Source organism: Geotrypetes seraphini, chromosome 3 (genome assembly GCF_902459505.1).
Source record: "Geotrypetes seraphini chromosome 3, aGeoSer1.1, whole genome shotgun sequence".
NCBI classification, from domain to species: domain Eukaryota; kingdom Metazoa; phylum Chordata; class Amphibia; order Gymnophiona; family Dermophiidae; genus Geotrypetes; species Geotrypetes seraphini.
The window spans coordinates 65387239-65400522 of NC_047086.1; the positions used below are offsets into that span (position 1 = coordinate 65387239).

The 13284-nt window shown below is 42.8% G+C and overlaps 1 protein-coding gene across 12 annotated transcripts in view; it reads left to right on the forward strand.

Moving 5' to 3' along the window:
- Window positions 1-13284, forward strand: part of DST (dystonin) — an 883569-nt gene that overhangs the window by 366411 nt on the left and 503874 nt on the right. For 9 of the 12 annotated variants that reach the window (XM_033936420.1, XM_033936427.1, XM_033936422.1 and 6 more), the window contains 2 exons: window positions 3705-3798; window positions 8058-8212. In XM_033936420.1, the coding sequence (XP_033792311.1) occupies window positions 3705-3798; window positions 8058-8212 (249 nt within the window). Of the gene's footprint in view, window positions 1-3283; window positions 3570-3704; window positions 3799-8057; window positions 8213-13284 lie in introns of those variants that run through there. The other 3 variants (XM_033936432.1, XM_033936426.1, XM_033936431.1) reach the window with 3 other exon arrangements.

The window sequence follows — 13284 nt, forward strand, 5'->3', positions numbered from 1 at the left end:
TGTGTCTGTCAGAATTACCATTCCACCTATTTTCCAGCATCACCCTTCTTTGTGTCCATCTCACCTATATCCCTATCTCACCACTTTTTCAGAATCTTCATTTGTCTCTGTCCTTATCTTTACGCCATGTTCACCATTTGCCCTTTCAATGTCTTTATCTCCCCCCACACACTTTTTCAGCATTACTTCTATGTCTCTATTTCACCTCCTCTTCATGTCCCCTCTGTATCTCTATCCTTATTCAGTAGGTCCTGCTTACCCTTTCTCTTCTTTGTGTCACTATCTCCATTTTCAGCTTTCCCCCCTTTTCCTTTGTTACTGCACCCTGTAGCTAGAATCTTTCCACCCTCCCTCCACTCCGGCCCAGCCCAGTATGAAATATTTCCTTTTGTTTCCCTCCCCTCTCTCTTTCTCTCTCTCTCTTCTGCTCCCTCACCCACGAGTCCTGCATCTGGCCCTCTCCCTTCTACCTGCACCTGGCAACACCCCCCTGCTCCGCGGCTCTCTTCAGCAGCGGTGATCAAGACAAGCTGCCGACATCGAGGCCTTCCCTCTACGAGTCCCGTCTTTGTGGAAAAAGGAAGTTGAAACAAGCGGGACTCGCAGAGGGTAGGCCCCGACATCAGAAGCTTGTGTCGATCGCTGCTGCTGAGTTGCCGAAGAGAGCCGCGGAGCAGGGGATGTGGCCGGAAGCAGGTAGAAGGGAGAGGGAGATAGGAAGGCTGTAGATCTCCGGAGCATGACACCGACCCCGGCCAGGATGATTTCTTTTTCAGGCGTGCACCTTACAAGTCCAGCGTCGCGGTGGGAAATAGCCATGCTGAGCAGTGAGCTCAGCACTACACAGATGAAAGCCTTGCTTGCTGATTGGTCCGGCGGCATGGCGGGGCGGGGCCGCTGGACCAATCAGCAAGCAAGGCTTTCATCTGTGTATGTGCTGAGCTCACTGCTCAGCATGGCTATTTCCCGCCGCGACGCCGGACTTGTAAGCTGCATGCCTGCGTGACACACTACCGGAGCCGCAGCAAAGGTGGAAAAGAGCTGCATGCGGCTCTGGAGCCGCAGGTTGCCGACCCCCGAGTTAGACTAAGGATGGTCTGGGGTGGAGCTTGGGTGGAGCCAGCACTTAGTTGGTTAGTGGCAGTATTCAGTCTGCTAACCGGCTAAGCAAGCACATAAAGTTAGGACAGCAAAAAGGCTGACCTAACTTTATAAGCCAAGTTTAACTAGGTACCAGTCTGAATATTGGCTGGTGCCCATTAACTTTCGAGTCAGCGACAAGCCGGGCTATTCAGGAACAAATTCTTCTATAAATGATGCCCCCAAAAAATCAACACTGACAAAAAGCAGGCTAAGCGCTATTGTATAAAGTTAGGCACCATATATAGAAAAGCATTTAGGGGCCAGATTCTACAAAAGCTGCTGAAAGTTAGGCAGCGGTAAAAATCCTAATGTCGCCTAACTTAATTGGGTTTAAGTTATGCCCACTATGTGGCCTCCAGGACTGGTACCTAAGTCCCTGATAGCTAGTAGCTACGTAGTAATGCTGAAACCTGTAAGTGGGCATTATTTGGGGCGGTGCCAGACTTTGTCATCACTGGGCGCTGGAAATGTAGGCCTGTGAAACCCTGGCCTCTATTTCTGGCACCTAGTGTCCTTGGGAGCTGTGATTCTGGAAGCGGCACCTGTCGGTGATTGACACACAGCAGGTGCTTATTTTGTAGGCGCCACTTACAGAATCAGGGCCTTAGTGCCATGTGAGGATTTACACCCACAAAATCCTGGTGTAAATACTCATTCTTAAATTAGGCGCGGATGCCCCTTATTCTATATTGGTGCACATTAATTGCAGGAACACCCCTGATCCACCCCTGACCCTCCCATGGCCCTTCCCCCTTTTGTAACTGCGCGTAAAATGTAAGCACAGGTTCTAGCGCCTAAAAATGCACATACAAATGATAATCTGTGTCAATTAGCACCAGTAATTGATTATTGGCACCCAATTATTGGCTCTAATTGACTTGCTATAAAGTTAAATTGCACACAGAAATTGGGCGAAGGCCCAAATTTCCACCCGCAATTTTTAGCACCATATACAGAATTAGGTTGTGAGTGCCAGGAGCTGTGCAATATCTGGGGTTAGTTCATCCTGCTTACAAGTCACTGAATATTACCACCCCCCCCAAAAAAAAAAACAAACAACCCCACAAAAACAGACTGCAGAGAACAATAACAAGTTACAGGAACTTTATTGAAAGTCAGTAAAATATTTTCCAAAAGATGGCTCTCATGAAAGTGTCGCATCTAGTGTTCACACTGATTGTTAGTCACCCAGGAATGTTTTCGGACTTTTATTCAACATCGTGGTAATCCATATGGTTCTCAGCTAGCGAAGAATAGGACAACATGGACCCCTGAGGAAGGAGTGTTTCTCGGAAACACAGACTGTCTTGGATCCAGTCTCCATGTACATGGAAAATATTTTACTGATGTTCAATAAAGTTCCCGCAACTTGTTATTGTTTGCAGTCTTTTTTTTGTTTGTTTTTGGTCTTACTGCTCACTGCAGACTCAGATATTTCTTTGTTTTCGTTAATATTACCCCTACATTTTTATGATAAAAAAGTGAGAATGGTTTCAGCTCAGTTCTGCTATGGAGCTGCTTTCTGGGTGTGCCATCTGCCCTTTTAAAGAAGCTTATGGTCTTGCTTTTAAAAGTTATTTATTATTTTATTTATTTTTTAGTATTTATATACCACTTATAACCTAAGTGGTTTACATTCAGGTACTCAAGCATTTGTTCCCTGTCTGACTCGGTGGGCTCTAATGTACTGGGGACAATGGGGGATTAAGTGCTTTGCTCAGGGTCACAAGGAGCAGGTTAAGAGTTGGATTTAATCATTGCGTGTGAATACTTATAGACAGGAAAACTGAATTACCAAATGACTTGACGATTAGTTTCAATGAGCACAGTGCATCTATTATTTGGTCAGTACTGAAATAAATTGGCGTTTAGCTTGTTTGGAATTGAATACTGCTTAATTCAAAAGACTTGGCATGCCTGTTTTATTTTCGTCAACGCCCATATCAGCCTGATTAGTCCCTACTTGTAAAGTTTTCAGGTATGGGGAAGGAAACAGAGACCTCAGCTGGAATGCTTTCTATAGCTCGGGGCAGAAACCTTTGAAGAGTTATGTGAATGCTATTGGCTGGATGCTGAATGTACATGCTGAAGCCTATTTAAGTGCGAACGCTAAAGGTTTTCTCAGCCTGCAGAGAGTTTGTCATTCCTGGAAGCGGCGCATTCTGCAAGCTGTTAGCGTTTTCATCAGTCTTCTCAGTCTGAATGTTCAAAGAAGGGATGCTGCCATTGATTTAAAAAAAAATAAAAAAAATGAACAGCACACGCTTCTACGGCTATAACAGCAATGAGTCCCTGCATAGCAGCAGCACGCGCACCAGCGCGCACACCAGCGTTAGCTCTAACGAGAACTTACTCTCTGTCAATAGCGGTCCAACGTTGATCAATTCTTGTATCAGCTTTGGCAGCGAGTCCTCAGGAGAGTCAAGGTAGAGGCACTTGTTGCATGCTAACGTCAGATACTAATGTTATCTTGCTGAAATTCAGGATTTTTATGTCATTCCTTTGGGAGATGTGTTGTGACAAGAGTATCAGTGAATTGTGCATATTTTGCTGACTTTTAGGTTGGAAATGCTGCAGCAGATAGCAAATCGTGTCCATCGAGACAGTTTGGGATGCGAAGATAAACTAATATTGGCAAGGAATGCTCTGCAATCTGTAAGTGAAATATTTTTGTTCTTATTTAGGTTTTCTTTATGGGTTGGTTGATGGAAAAGGGGGTGGGGGTGGGAAGAGAGTAATAATATTTGCTAATCCATTGATGGAAGTTTCCCCGTTTTGGTATTTTTCTCAAAACAAAGGGCCTCTTCTGTTAAACTGCGGTAGCAGTTTGTAGCGCGGTGAGCCGCGCTGCTCCCGACGCTCTCTGCGCTAAAAACTGCTAGCGCAGTTGAATAGAAGAGGGGGAAAAGTGTTAGGGATAATTAAACAGCTTTTGCGGAAGATCTCTGATGTTTGGTGGCAACAAATAGCAGAAGCTGAGTTTTCTTTAAGCTTATGTGGTTTCACGAAGAAACCGTAGCTTTGACCCGTTTTCCGTGAAATATAAATAGCTCTGGGATCCTAAGGCGCGCTAACCGATTTAGCGCCCGCTAAATGCTAAGGCGCCCTTTATATTCTATGGGCGCCTTAGCATTTAGGGCGTGCCAATCTTTAGCGCATGCTAAATCGGCTAGCGCCCCTTAGTAAAAGGACCCTTATGTTTCTGAAACTGTTGGATATTTATGTTCTTTGCATTGTTTTAGAATCTCCTAAAGACAATTGTCAATGACACACCACCCGTCCTCTATGCAATTAATGAGAAGTAAACTTTCTCCTTCTGTATTGTTTGACTTGGCGCCTGTCTTATCAATCCAACCAATTAATGAGCTATCATTGGTCTGTTATACCCCCTATTTTCTAGTAGAAATTAATTTATTAATTAAATCTCATTCATTAATTTATGTATTTTAAATAAAAAGTGACCCAATGTATTGATTTCTGCTTGTTCATTAGATCCTGTATAGTTAAATTGATAGTGATTGGTAAATAGTTGCCATCGTTTCTCTCACTATAATATAATGATAGTACTGTACTTAACTTTATTCCATAGTGAGATGCTGGTTTTTCTTCTTTCAGCTTAGGAAACAATGGTTCTGATTACGGTTAGGTCAGTGGTCTCAAACTCGCAGCCCAGGGGCCACATTCGGCCCACCAGATACTATTTTGCAGCCCGCGTTCTGTACTAGTGCTGCCCATTCTTTACAGCGCCCTCCGGCTTCCCCCCTGGCCTCCCGCTTTTACCTTCAGATAATTACTGCAGCCTGCAGAGAGGATTGCTGGTGCTGTAGCGATCCTTGCAGGCTGCTGTCGTCCTCAGCAGCATGTTCCCTCTGCCGTGATCCTGCCCCTGATGTCAGAGGAGGGGTGGGACTGCGGCAGAGGGAATGTGCTGCGGAGGACGACAGCAGCCTGCAAGGATCGCTACGGCACCAGCAATCCTCTCTGCAGGCTGCAGTAATTATCTGACGGTAAGAGCTGTGCTGCGGAGCCTGCAAGGAATGCTACAGCACCGGTGATCCTTTCTGCAGGCTGTGGTAATTAGCTGAAACTAAGGGCTCCTTTTACGAAGACGCATTAGGGCCTTAACGCGCGGGTTAGCATGCGCTAAAATGCCCCGCATGCTAGCTACTACCGCCTCTTCTTGAGCAGGCGGTGGTTTTTCAGCTAGTGCACACTATAGTGTGCGCTAATCTGGGGCGTGTGCTAAAAACACTAGCGCACCTTCGTAAAAGAAGCCCTAAGCCCGGGAGGCCAGGGGGGAAGCTGGAGAATGCTGCAAAGAAGGGGGGGGGGGACATGCAGGCCTTTGGTGGTGGGGGGAGAAGATTTATAAACTTTAAAGAGTTTTACCTCTTGCAAAATTGTCATTTCTTTAATAACCAAAACAGAATAAACTAAAACAATAGTGCTGGTATATTGTCAATGTTATTCTTTACTCATTCTCAATTAAGTTCAACGCAGAGAGTACTTCATGGGAGTTCAGATTTCCACCCTTATCACACAGATACAGGTGGTGGGATTCTTCATAATTCTCAGTACTTCATCTGTTTTTTTTATATACTTTTTGCTTCTCGTTATGTATTTTTTAGATATATAATTTATTTTCTATTACTATTTCATTGATAAATATATAACTAGTGTAACTTAGCTTTTGTTAGAAGTTCATTCCCCTTCTCGACACGTTTCGCCTAGCTTTTTCAAGGTCGGGGAATTATAAAACAAAAATTAGAAAATAGAAATTAGCAACAAAGTCCTATTTATACCATAATAAAATCAATCCATTGCTTATATTTTACCTGAGCATTGCAAATCAGCTTCTCCAATTATCACTTGCCGCCTGCGGTTCATTAACTATTTTTTCTGCGGCCCTCCACGGACCTACAAATCCAAAATGTGGCCCTGCAAAGGGTTTGAATTTGAGACCGCTGGGTTAGATGATAATACTGCGCAAACAAACTTTTTTTCAACTTACTTGTTTTGTTTTTAGTTTTGCCCCCTCCCCTCCTTTTTATTCTGGAATTCTTCCTACAGCCTTCGGGTCCTTCCTAGGTAGGATGCCCATTCAGTGCTATCAGCACTGTTTGTACAAATGAACCAAGAAAACTTCAGATCAAATTCTGCACTGCCTTGCTTCCAGGAGATACAAGCTGCCCATAATTCACAGCATGCAAACAGCGCAGTGCACAGACTCCACCAGAGATAAATGCTCCAGTGAGACTAATGGCAAAGCCTGGTGCAGGGCTAATGGGAGCAAGCTTAATGTGGCAGCCTGACATGCTGATGTTGGTTGAGGATCAGTCGTTTCTCTGCTGTGATAACAGGTTAAATGTCAGCACTGGCTTTTCCACAGAAGATATAACAAGCAGAGCTTTTAAATTCTAAAACTCATGCTTTAACTTGCTTATTTATTTAAAATATGTTTCTTACCCCTTCTGTGATGTTTGAAGAAAGGTAGAACAGTAAACATAATAAGGAAATAAACAATATAAAGAAATGAAAAATAAAAACTATAAAGCAAATGCCAAAGTATCATAATTACAATAATAACAAATAAATGTTTTAAAGATTATATACATAAGTTGTCCAATCTAATTTAAAAAAATGCTTCTAATTTAAAAAAATGCTACCTACTAAGCCAACTGTGTAAACTTAAGGCATAAAAACCTCCAGAAACTCAGCCTAAATCAAGTTACTTAGGAGAGTTTAACAAGCTTTTCATTAAGCTTACCTAATTAAAATGTTATTTTTCATGACCATGGGTTTGAAAGCTAAATAATCACGATGGAGGCAAACTTGCTTAGGGAGAAGGCACAGTGCAAGTAAAGGCTTGCCTCTGGGCTTGTGCCAGTTGAACCTGTTTTATAGATGGAATTGTCAATGGATAGGCATCCTGGGAGCTTAATGACTGAGCTGTTTCATAAGGATATCACTAGTCTCGAAGACAGACAAGATCAGGCCCATTCAAAGCTTTAAAAGCTAGTCACAAGCTCTGAATGGTACTCTTTGTATGTAATAGGAAGCAAACAAAGTCTTCTTCTAATGGAAATGATGGCAGTCATGCAGACCACCATCGGCCAGTTTGGCTGGTAGCCCTGTATATAGTGCATTGCAGTAGTCCAGTCATCATGTTACAACTGCATAAATAAAGATATCCAGATAATGTTTACTAAAGTAAGGTTTTAGCGACTCGATATAAGCCTTCAACAGGCAACTACACTAGTTACCCATCCCATCACGAATAAAGCAGTCATACAGACCCCCAAAGTAGCATTCCACTGAATGTCACCAGCAAATGAATGGAACTCCCAAGTCTGGTTTCTTGTATCTAGGGTGCGATATAAAGAGTAACCACACAAGGAACCTTATGTAGCGAGGCTGTCCCAGAAGAGCATGATTCTCCAAGAACCACAGTTTGCATGTTCCTTCTTTATTTCTTTTCCTGAAAACTTGGGGGGGTCAATGTTCAGCCGTTGGCAATCAGCTTCTGGGCTCTGGCATTGAATTTCTGGGTTTGTGGAGTCGGCTTATGTATAGCCAGTTAAGTGCTACATTTGGCATTTAACCGGCTAAGGGTTACAGAATGTAGATAGGACTGACTTTTATGTGGTCATATTTATGCAGTTAACCTGAATATCGACCCTTAATCATCTACATGCTGACTCCTCCCCCAGAATGCCCACAAAATAGCCGGCTTTCGGTTTGGTGTTACCTGGTTATTTTTGGCGGCACTAACTGGTTAAGTGCCGCTGAAAATTATGGTTTAGCCCTGAACAGGCAATTTAACCAGTCAGGAGCCTTTTACGGCCAGTTATTCATGATGAATTTACAGGTAGCAATATGTAACGCTTTAAAAATTTTGCTCTGTTAAAATGCAGGATGCGAAGCGGTTGGAATCAGGACTGCAGTTCCAAAATGAAGCAGAGATTGCAGGGTATCTGCTCGAATGTGAGAATCTTCTCCGTCAGCAAGTAATTGATGTGCAAATGCTTTTGGATGGGAAGTACTACCAGTCAGAGCAGCTCGTGCAGAGGTACAAATAAAATAATCCTCATAGCAATGTAGGCATGTAGATGCATGCGTCCTTAAAGGGGACTAAGTTACGTAACGCCTTACTGAATTCTTTTCAGAAGAACTTCTCTGCATTCAGATCAAAGTGGTGAAGAATTATTGCACGAAGACAGCAAATGTGCACGTGACTGCTTGCATCTTATTATGATTTTTCCCAGATATATACTCCCCCTTTTATAAAAACGCAGGGAGCCGCATTGAATGCTCCGCGCAGCTCCAGATGCTCATAGAGTTTGTATGAGCGTCGGGAGCAGCGTGGAACATTCAGTGCGACTCCCTGTGCTAATAACCGCTATTGCGGTTTATTAAAGGGGGGAGGGGGGCGTTAGTAATTTGATTTTAATACTTGATATACTGCTAAGAATCCTAGGATATTAAAGTGGTTAACAATTATAGATATAACTCATTACAGTTACACAATATAAAAATGCAATATAAAATACAATTGAAAACAATATATAATACAGCAATCCCCCCAATGTCCCAATTTCCTAAGAACATAAGAACATAAGCAATGCCTCTGCTGGGTCAGACCTGAGGTCCATCGTGCCCAGCAGTCTGCTCACGCGGCGGCCCAACAGGTCCAGGACATGTGCAGTAATCCTCTATCTATAGCCCTCTATCCCTTTTCCAGCAGGAAATTGTCCAATCCTTTCTTAAAACCCAGTACCGTACTCTGCCCTATTACGTCCTCTGGAAGCGCATTCCAGGTGTCCACCACATGTTGGGTAAAGAAGAACTTCCTGGCATTCGTTTTGAATCTGTCCCCTTTCAACTTTTCCGAATGCCCTCTTGTTCTTTTATTATTCGAAAGTTTGAAGAATCTGTCCCTCTCTACTCTCTCTATGCCCTTCATGATCTTGTAAGTCTCTATCATATCCCCTCTAAGTCTCCTCTTCTCCAGAGAAAAGAGACCCAGTTTCTCCAATCTCTCAGCGTATGAAAGATTTTCCATCCCCTTTATCAGATGCGTCGCTTTCCTCTGAACCCTCTCGAGTATCGCCATAGCCTTCTTAAGGTATGGCGACCAATATTGGACGCAGTACTCCAGAAGCGGACGCACCATTGCCCGATACAATGGCTGATCACAATTATATCGCTAACCCAAATGAAAATTAGCGTTAAATTGCCAAGTCTTTAACATTTTCTGGAAACTGAAATAACTCTCAGATTGTTGCAATTCACTCGATAGCTTATTCCACATATTCGGTCCTGCATAACTAAATGCTCTTTCTCTTGTTCCAGTCAATTTTACTTTGTCCAAAGAGGGCAATTGGAGGAAATTCTTCTGAGAAGAACGCAACTCATGGACCAGCTCATATTTACTCTATTTGTCCTCCAAATATTTTGGGACCCTCCGTTGATGGCTTTGTACATTAAACATAAAATTTTAAATGAAATTCATGCTATAACAGGCAACCAATACAAATCAACTAAAATAGGTGTTACATGGTCAAATTGTTTTCTTCCAGTGACCAATTTAGCTGCTGTATTTTGCACCAAATGTAATCTGGCTAGACAATTTTTGCTCAGTATGGTATATAAAGAGTTAAATAATCTAACCAACTGGTAAATCAGTGCATGAACAATCTTAGCTGCTTAATTAACCTCAACTGAAGGAATAAGACTTGACCTCCACCCCTATTTGAGATTTAATATCCAAGGACTGATCACAATAAATCCTCAAAGTCTTAGGACTAAATTCACTAACAGTAGCGACTCAATCACTCTTATTTTTATTTTTTTATTTATTCAATTTTCTATACCCTTCTCCCAGGGGAGCTCAGAACGGTTTACATGAATTTATTCAGGTACTCAAGCATTTTTCCTTGTCTGTCCCGGCGGGCTCACAATCTATCTAATGTACCTGGAGCAATGGGGGGATTAAGTGACTTGCCCAGTGTCACAAGGAGCAGCGTGGGATTGAACCCACAACCTCAGGGTGCTGAGGCTGTAGCTTTAACCACTGCACCACACTCTCCACCGATTCTCTGGCCGATTTTCCAACAACGATTGTTTCACTATTAAGTTTGCATGCAAATGATTTGCACGGAGGTGCAAATGATTTACTCCAAATCATCTGAATGCAAACCCTCCGACTCAATCGCTCAGCGAGCGATTGACACAAAGCAAAGCCCTAACAGTAGTGACAGGGGAAGCAGCCTCCTGTCACTGCTGTCAGAGCTGCTTTTTTTTTTTTTTTTAAATAGGACAGATGTTCTGTGTGCCCTCTTTTCCATTAATAAGCCCCCCTCCCGAGCCCCCGCCTCCCCATACCCCAAAAAGATGGCCGGAGGGATGTCTCTGGATTCCCACTGAATATTGGCAGATAGCTGTCTAAGTGGTATTTAGCTGGCCAGAAACCGTTTCCAGATGGCTAAATACTGCTAAATATCGGACCCATTGTTTATAGAATATTGCCTAGCACTTATGCATGTGCAACTTCCAATTATTGGCGCCAGCACCAGAATAGAAAGGGATCAAATAAATACAAAAGAAACCCCAATGCAAACAAACAAAACAGCACAAACTGCCTGAAAAACAGGGACAAAGCATGTAAACACTACACTTCTCCCTCCGAATTCACAGGTTTAGTATTCGCAAATTTGGTTATTCATAGTTTTTGCCTCTGATCCATCCCCTGCCTCCCTCCTGAGTCCCGGACCTCCCCAGACCTTACCTGGTGGTCTAGTGGTGAGGCGGAGCAGGAGCGATCTTCCTACGCTCCTGCCCTGTGCAGAGCCGTCAACAAAATTGACTGCTGTGAGTTCCCGTGGTCCCACGAGACTACAACGAGTACTCACGGCAGCCATTTTTGTTGATAACTCTGCACGTGGCAGGAGCGTAGGAAGATCGCTCCTGTCCTGCGTCACTGCTAGACTACCAGGCAAGGTCCGGGGAGGTCCGGAATGCAGGAGGGAGGCGGAGGTAGGTCAGAGTTGGCCCTAAAAGTTATTCACGATTTTCCTTATTCGTGGGCTGGCTCTGCCCCTAAACCCCGCGAATATTGAGGGGGAAGTGTATTATATAAATCTGCCCAAATTTAAGTCCTGAAAAAATGGAGATTCAGCAATCTTACTTATTGGCCCAGAGGAAAAAGAGAAGAAAGGAAGGTTCTGACTCAGTATTATAAACGGTTCCCACATCTTGCCAGCTGAGAGACCGGCTGAATTTTGATTGTGAGAATTCACGTTTTTTTGAAGGGTTCGCTGAAGCAGCAGTTCTTGTGAAACGCATCAGAACCCAGAGAGAGCACTAAGAAGATACTATTTTGTGCAGCATATTCAAAATAAGTGCAGCCATTTTTTAGTTGTAATCATTAACACTGTCAAGAGTTAAAAGTGCTATGATTGAGATAAGAGACACCTTACGGTGGGCTTGAACCACACAACGATCTCGATTTTAGAATTTCTCTGAGCACTTTCTAAACTCACTTATGAATCTGTTGAATAACAATAAGTAAGATTGCTGTATATCAGCAGCGTGTCTAGTTTTATTCCCCATAATATTTGGGGAGCCCAAATTTAAGTGCCAGCTTATAGCATTGAATTTCATACCACTTAATGAGCGTCCCTATAGAAAGCACTTAGCACAGCTACACACATAAGCAGTGGTTTTCTGTGCATCTATGCACGCAAGGGATGTGGAACTCCGGGTGCCTAGTGTATAAAACATCCTTTTAGACTGAGAAATATCAACTAGAGAATGGCACGGGGACAAATTTGTCCTCATGTCTGCAGGAACTCAATTTCCCTGTCCCATCTCCACAAGTTTTGTCGCTGTCCCTGTCCCATTCCTGTAAGCTCTGCCTTAACCGCACAAGCCTCGAACACTTATGATTTTAAAGTGTTTGAAGCTTGTGCAGATGAGGACAGAGGTAGCAGGAATGGGGCAGGGACAGGAAAAGAACTCATGGGGAATGGATGGGAAAATGAGTTCCCACGGGGACGGGGAAAAATTTGTCCCTGTGTCATTCTCTGATATCAACTGTACCTAAATATAACTTGTCTTGAGCTATTGACAAAGGTATGAGCTTATTTATTTAAAACATTTCTATGCCATTTAAGAAAACGAAACAGTTTACTTCAGTAAGAACATGCATAAAATAAGACAAACTAAAATCTTAAAAACTCCATAGTTCAGTTTCTTCTCTTCAAGTGACAGTCAGTAAATCACAGAAATGCAGTGTCAAACAGCTGAGTTTTTAATTGTTTCTTAAATATGGCCTCTTTTACAAAGCCGCGCTAGTGGCCCCCGAAACCCATAGAGATTTAAAGGGCTTCAGAGCCGTTGCCGTGCGGCAGTCACTAGCGTGCCTTTGTAAAAGAGGCAGATAGTCGTAAATGGCCCACCGAAGCATTCCACATCTTAACCATCTTAAGCATTAACCATCTTAACCATCTTAAGCATTAACACCATCCGAATCTCCTACATATTTTGATCTTGGAAGAATGCTACTCTTGGAAGAATGATTACAAACAGGCGAGAATGCTTGAAGCAGAAGCTCAAGCACTGGAAATTTCACAACAGTAAGCAATCAAAGGCACCTTTCTTTGCTCACTGAAAGTTGAAAGTGCAAATCGGTTAGTCATTCACACACTCACTCCACCCAATGTCATGATGTCTCTGTCATTTCTGTAATTTTAGATAAACCCTTTATGATAAAACTTTTAACAGGCATGTTGAGAAAAATGAGTCACAGTGCATGCAATGGGGTTTAGGGTAACTTTATCACATGTTCAATTTTTTGATCCCCTTGAGACATCCTTGCTTGAGACATCCATCCTTGCTTGAAACATCCTTGCTTGAGACATCCGGGTTTTACTTTCATTGAAAACAATGGAAGTAAAACCTGGATATCTCAATCCATCCTCCTTTGTCTGGAGCCATATACCCTAAGTATATCATCTTCATGAGACAGGAAAAGAAGACTGAATGGAAGCTACAGTGGTTTTGTTCTAACTCTTGGTTTAATGGCAGTTCTTTGTGTCAAAATTCTAATGTCTTGGAAAAGTAAAAAAAAAGTTTGAAAAA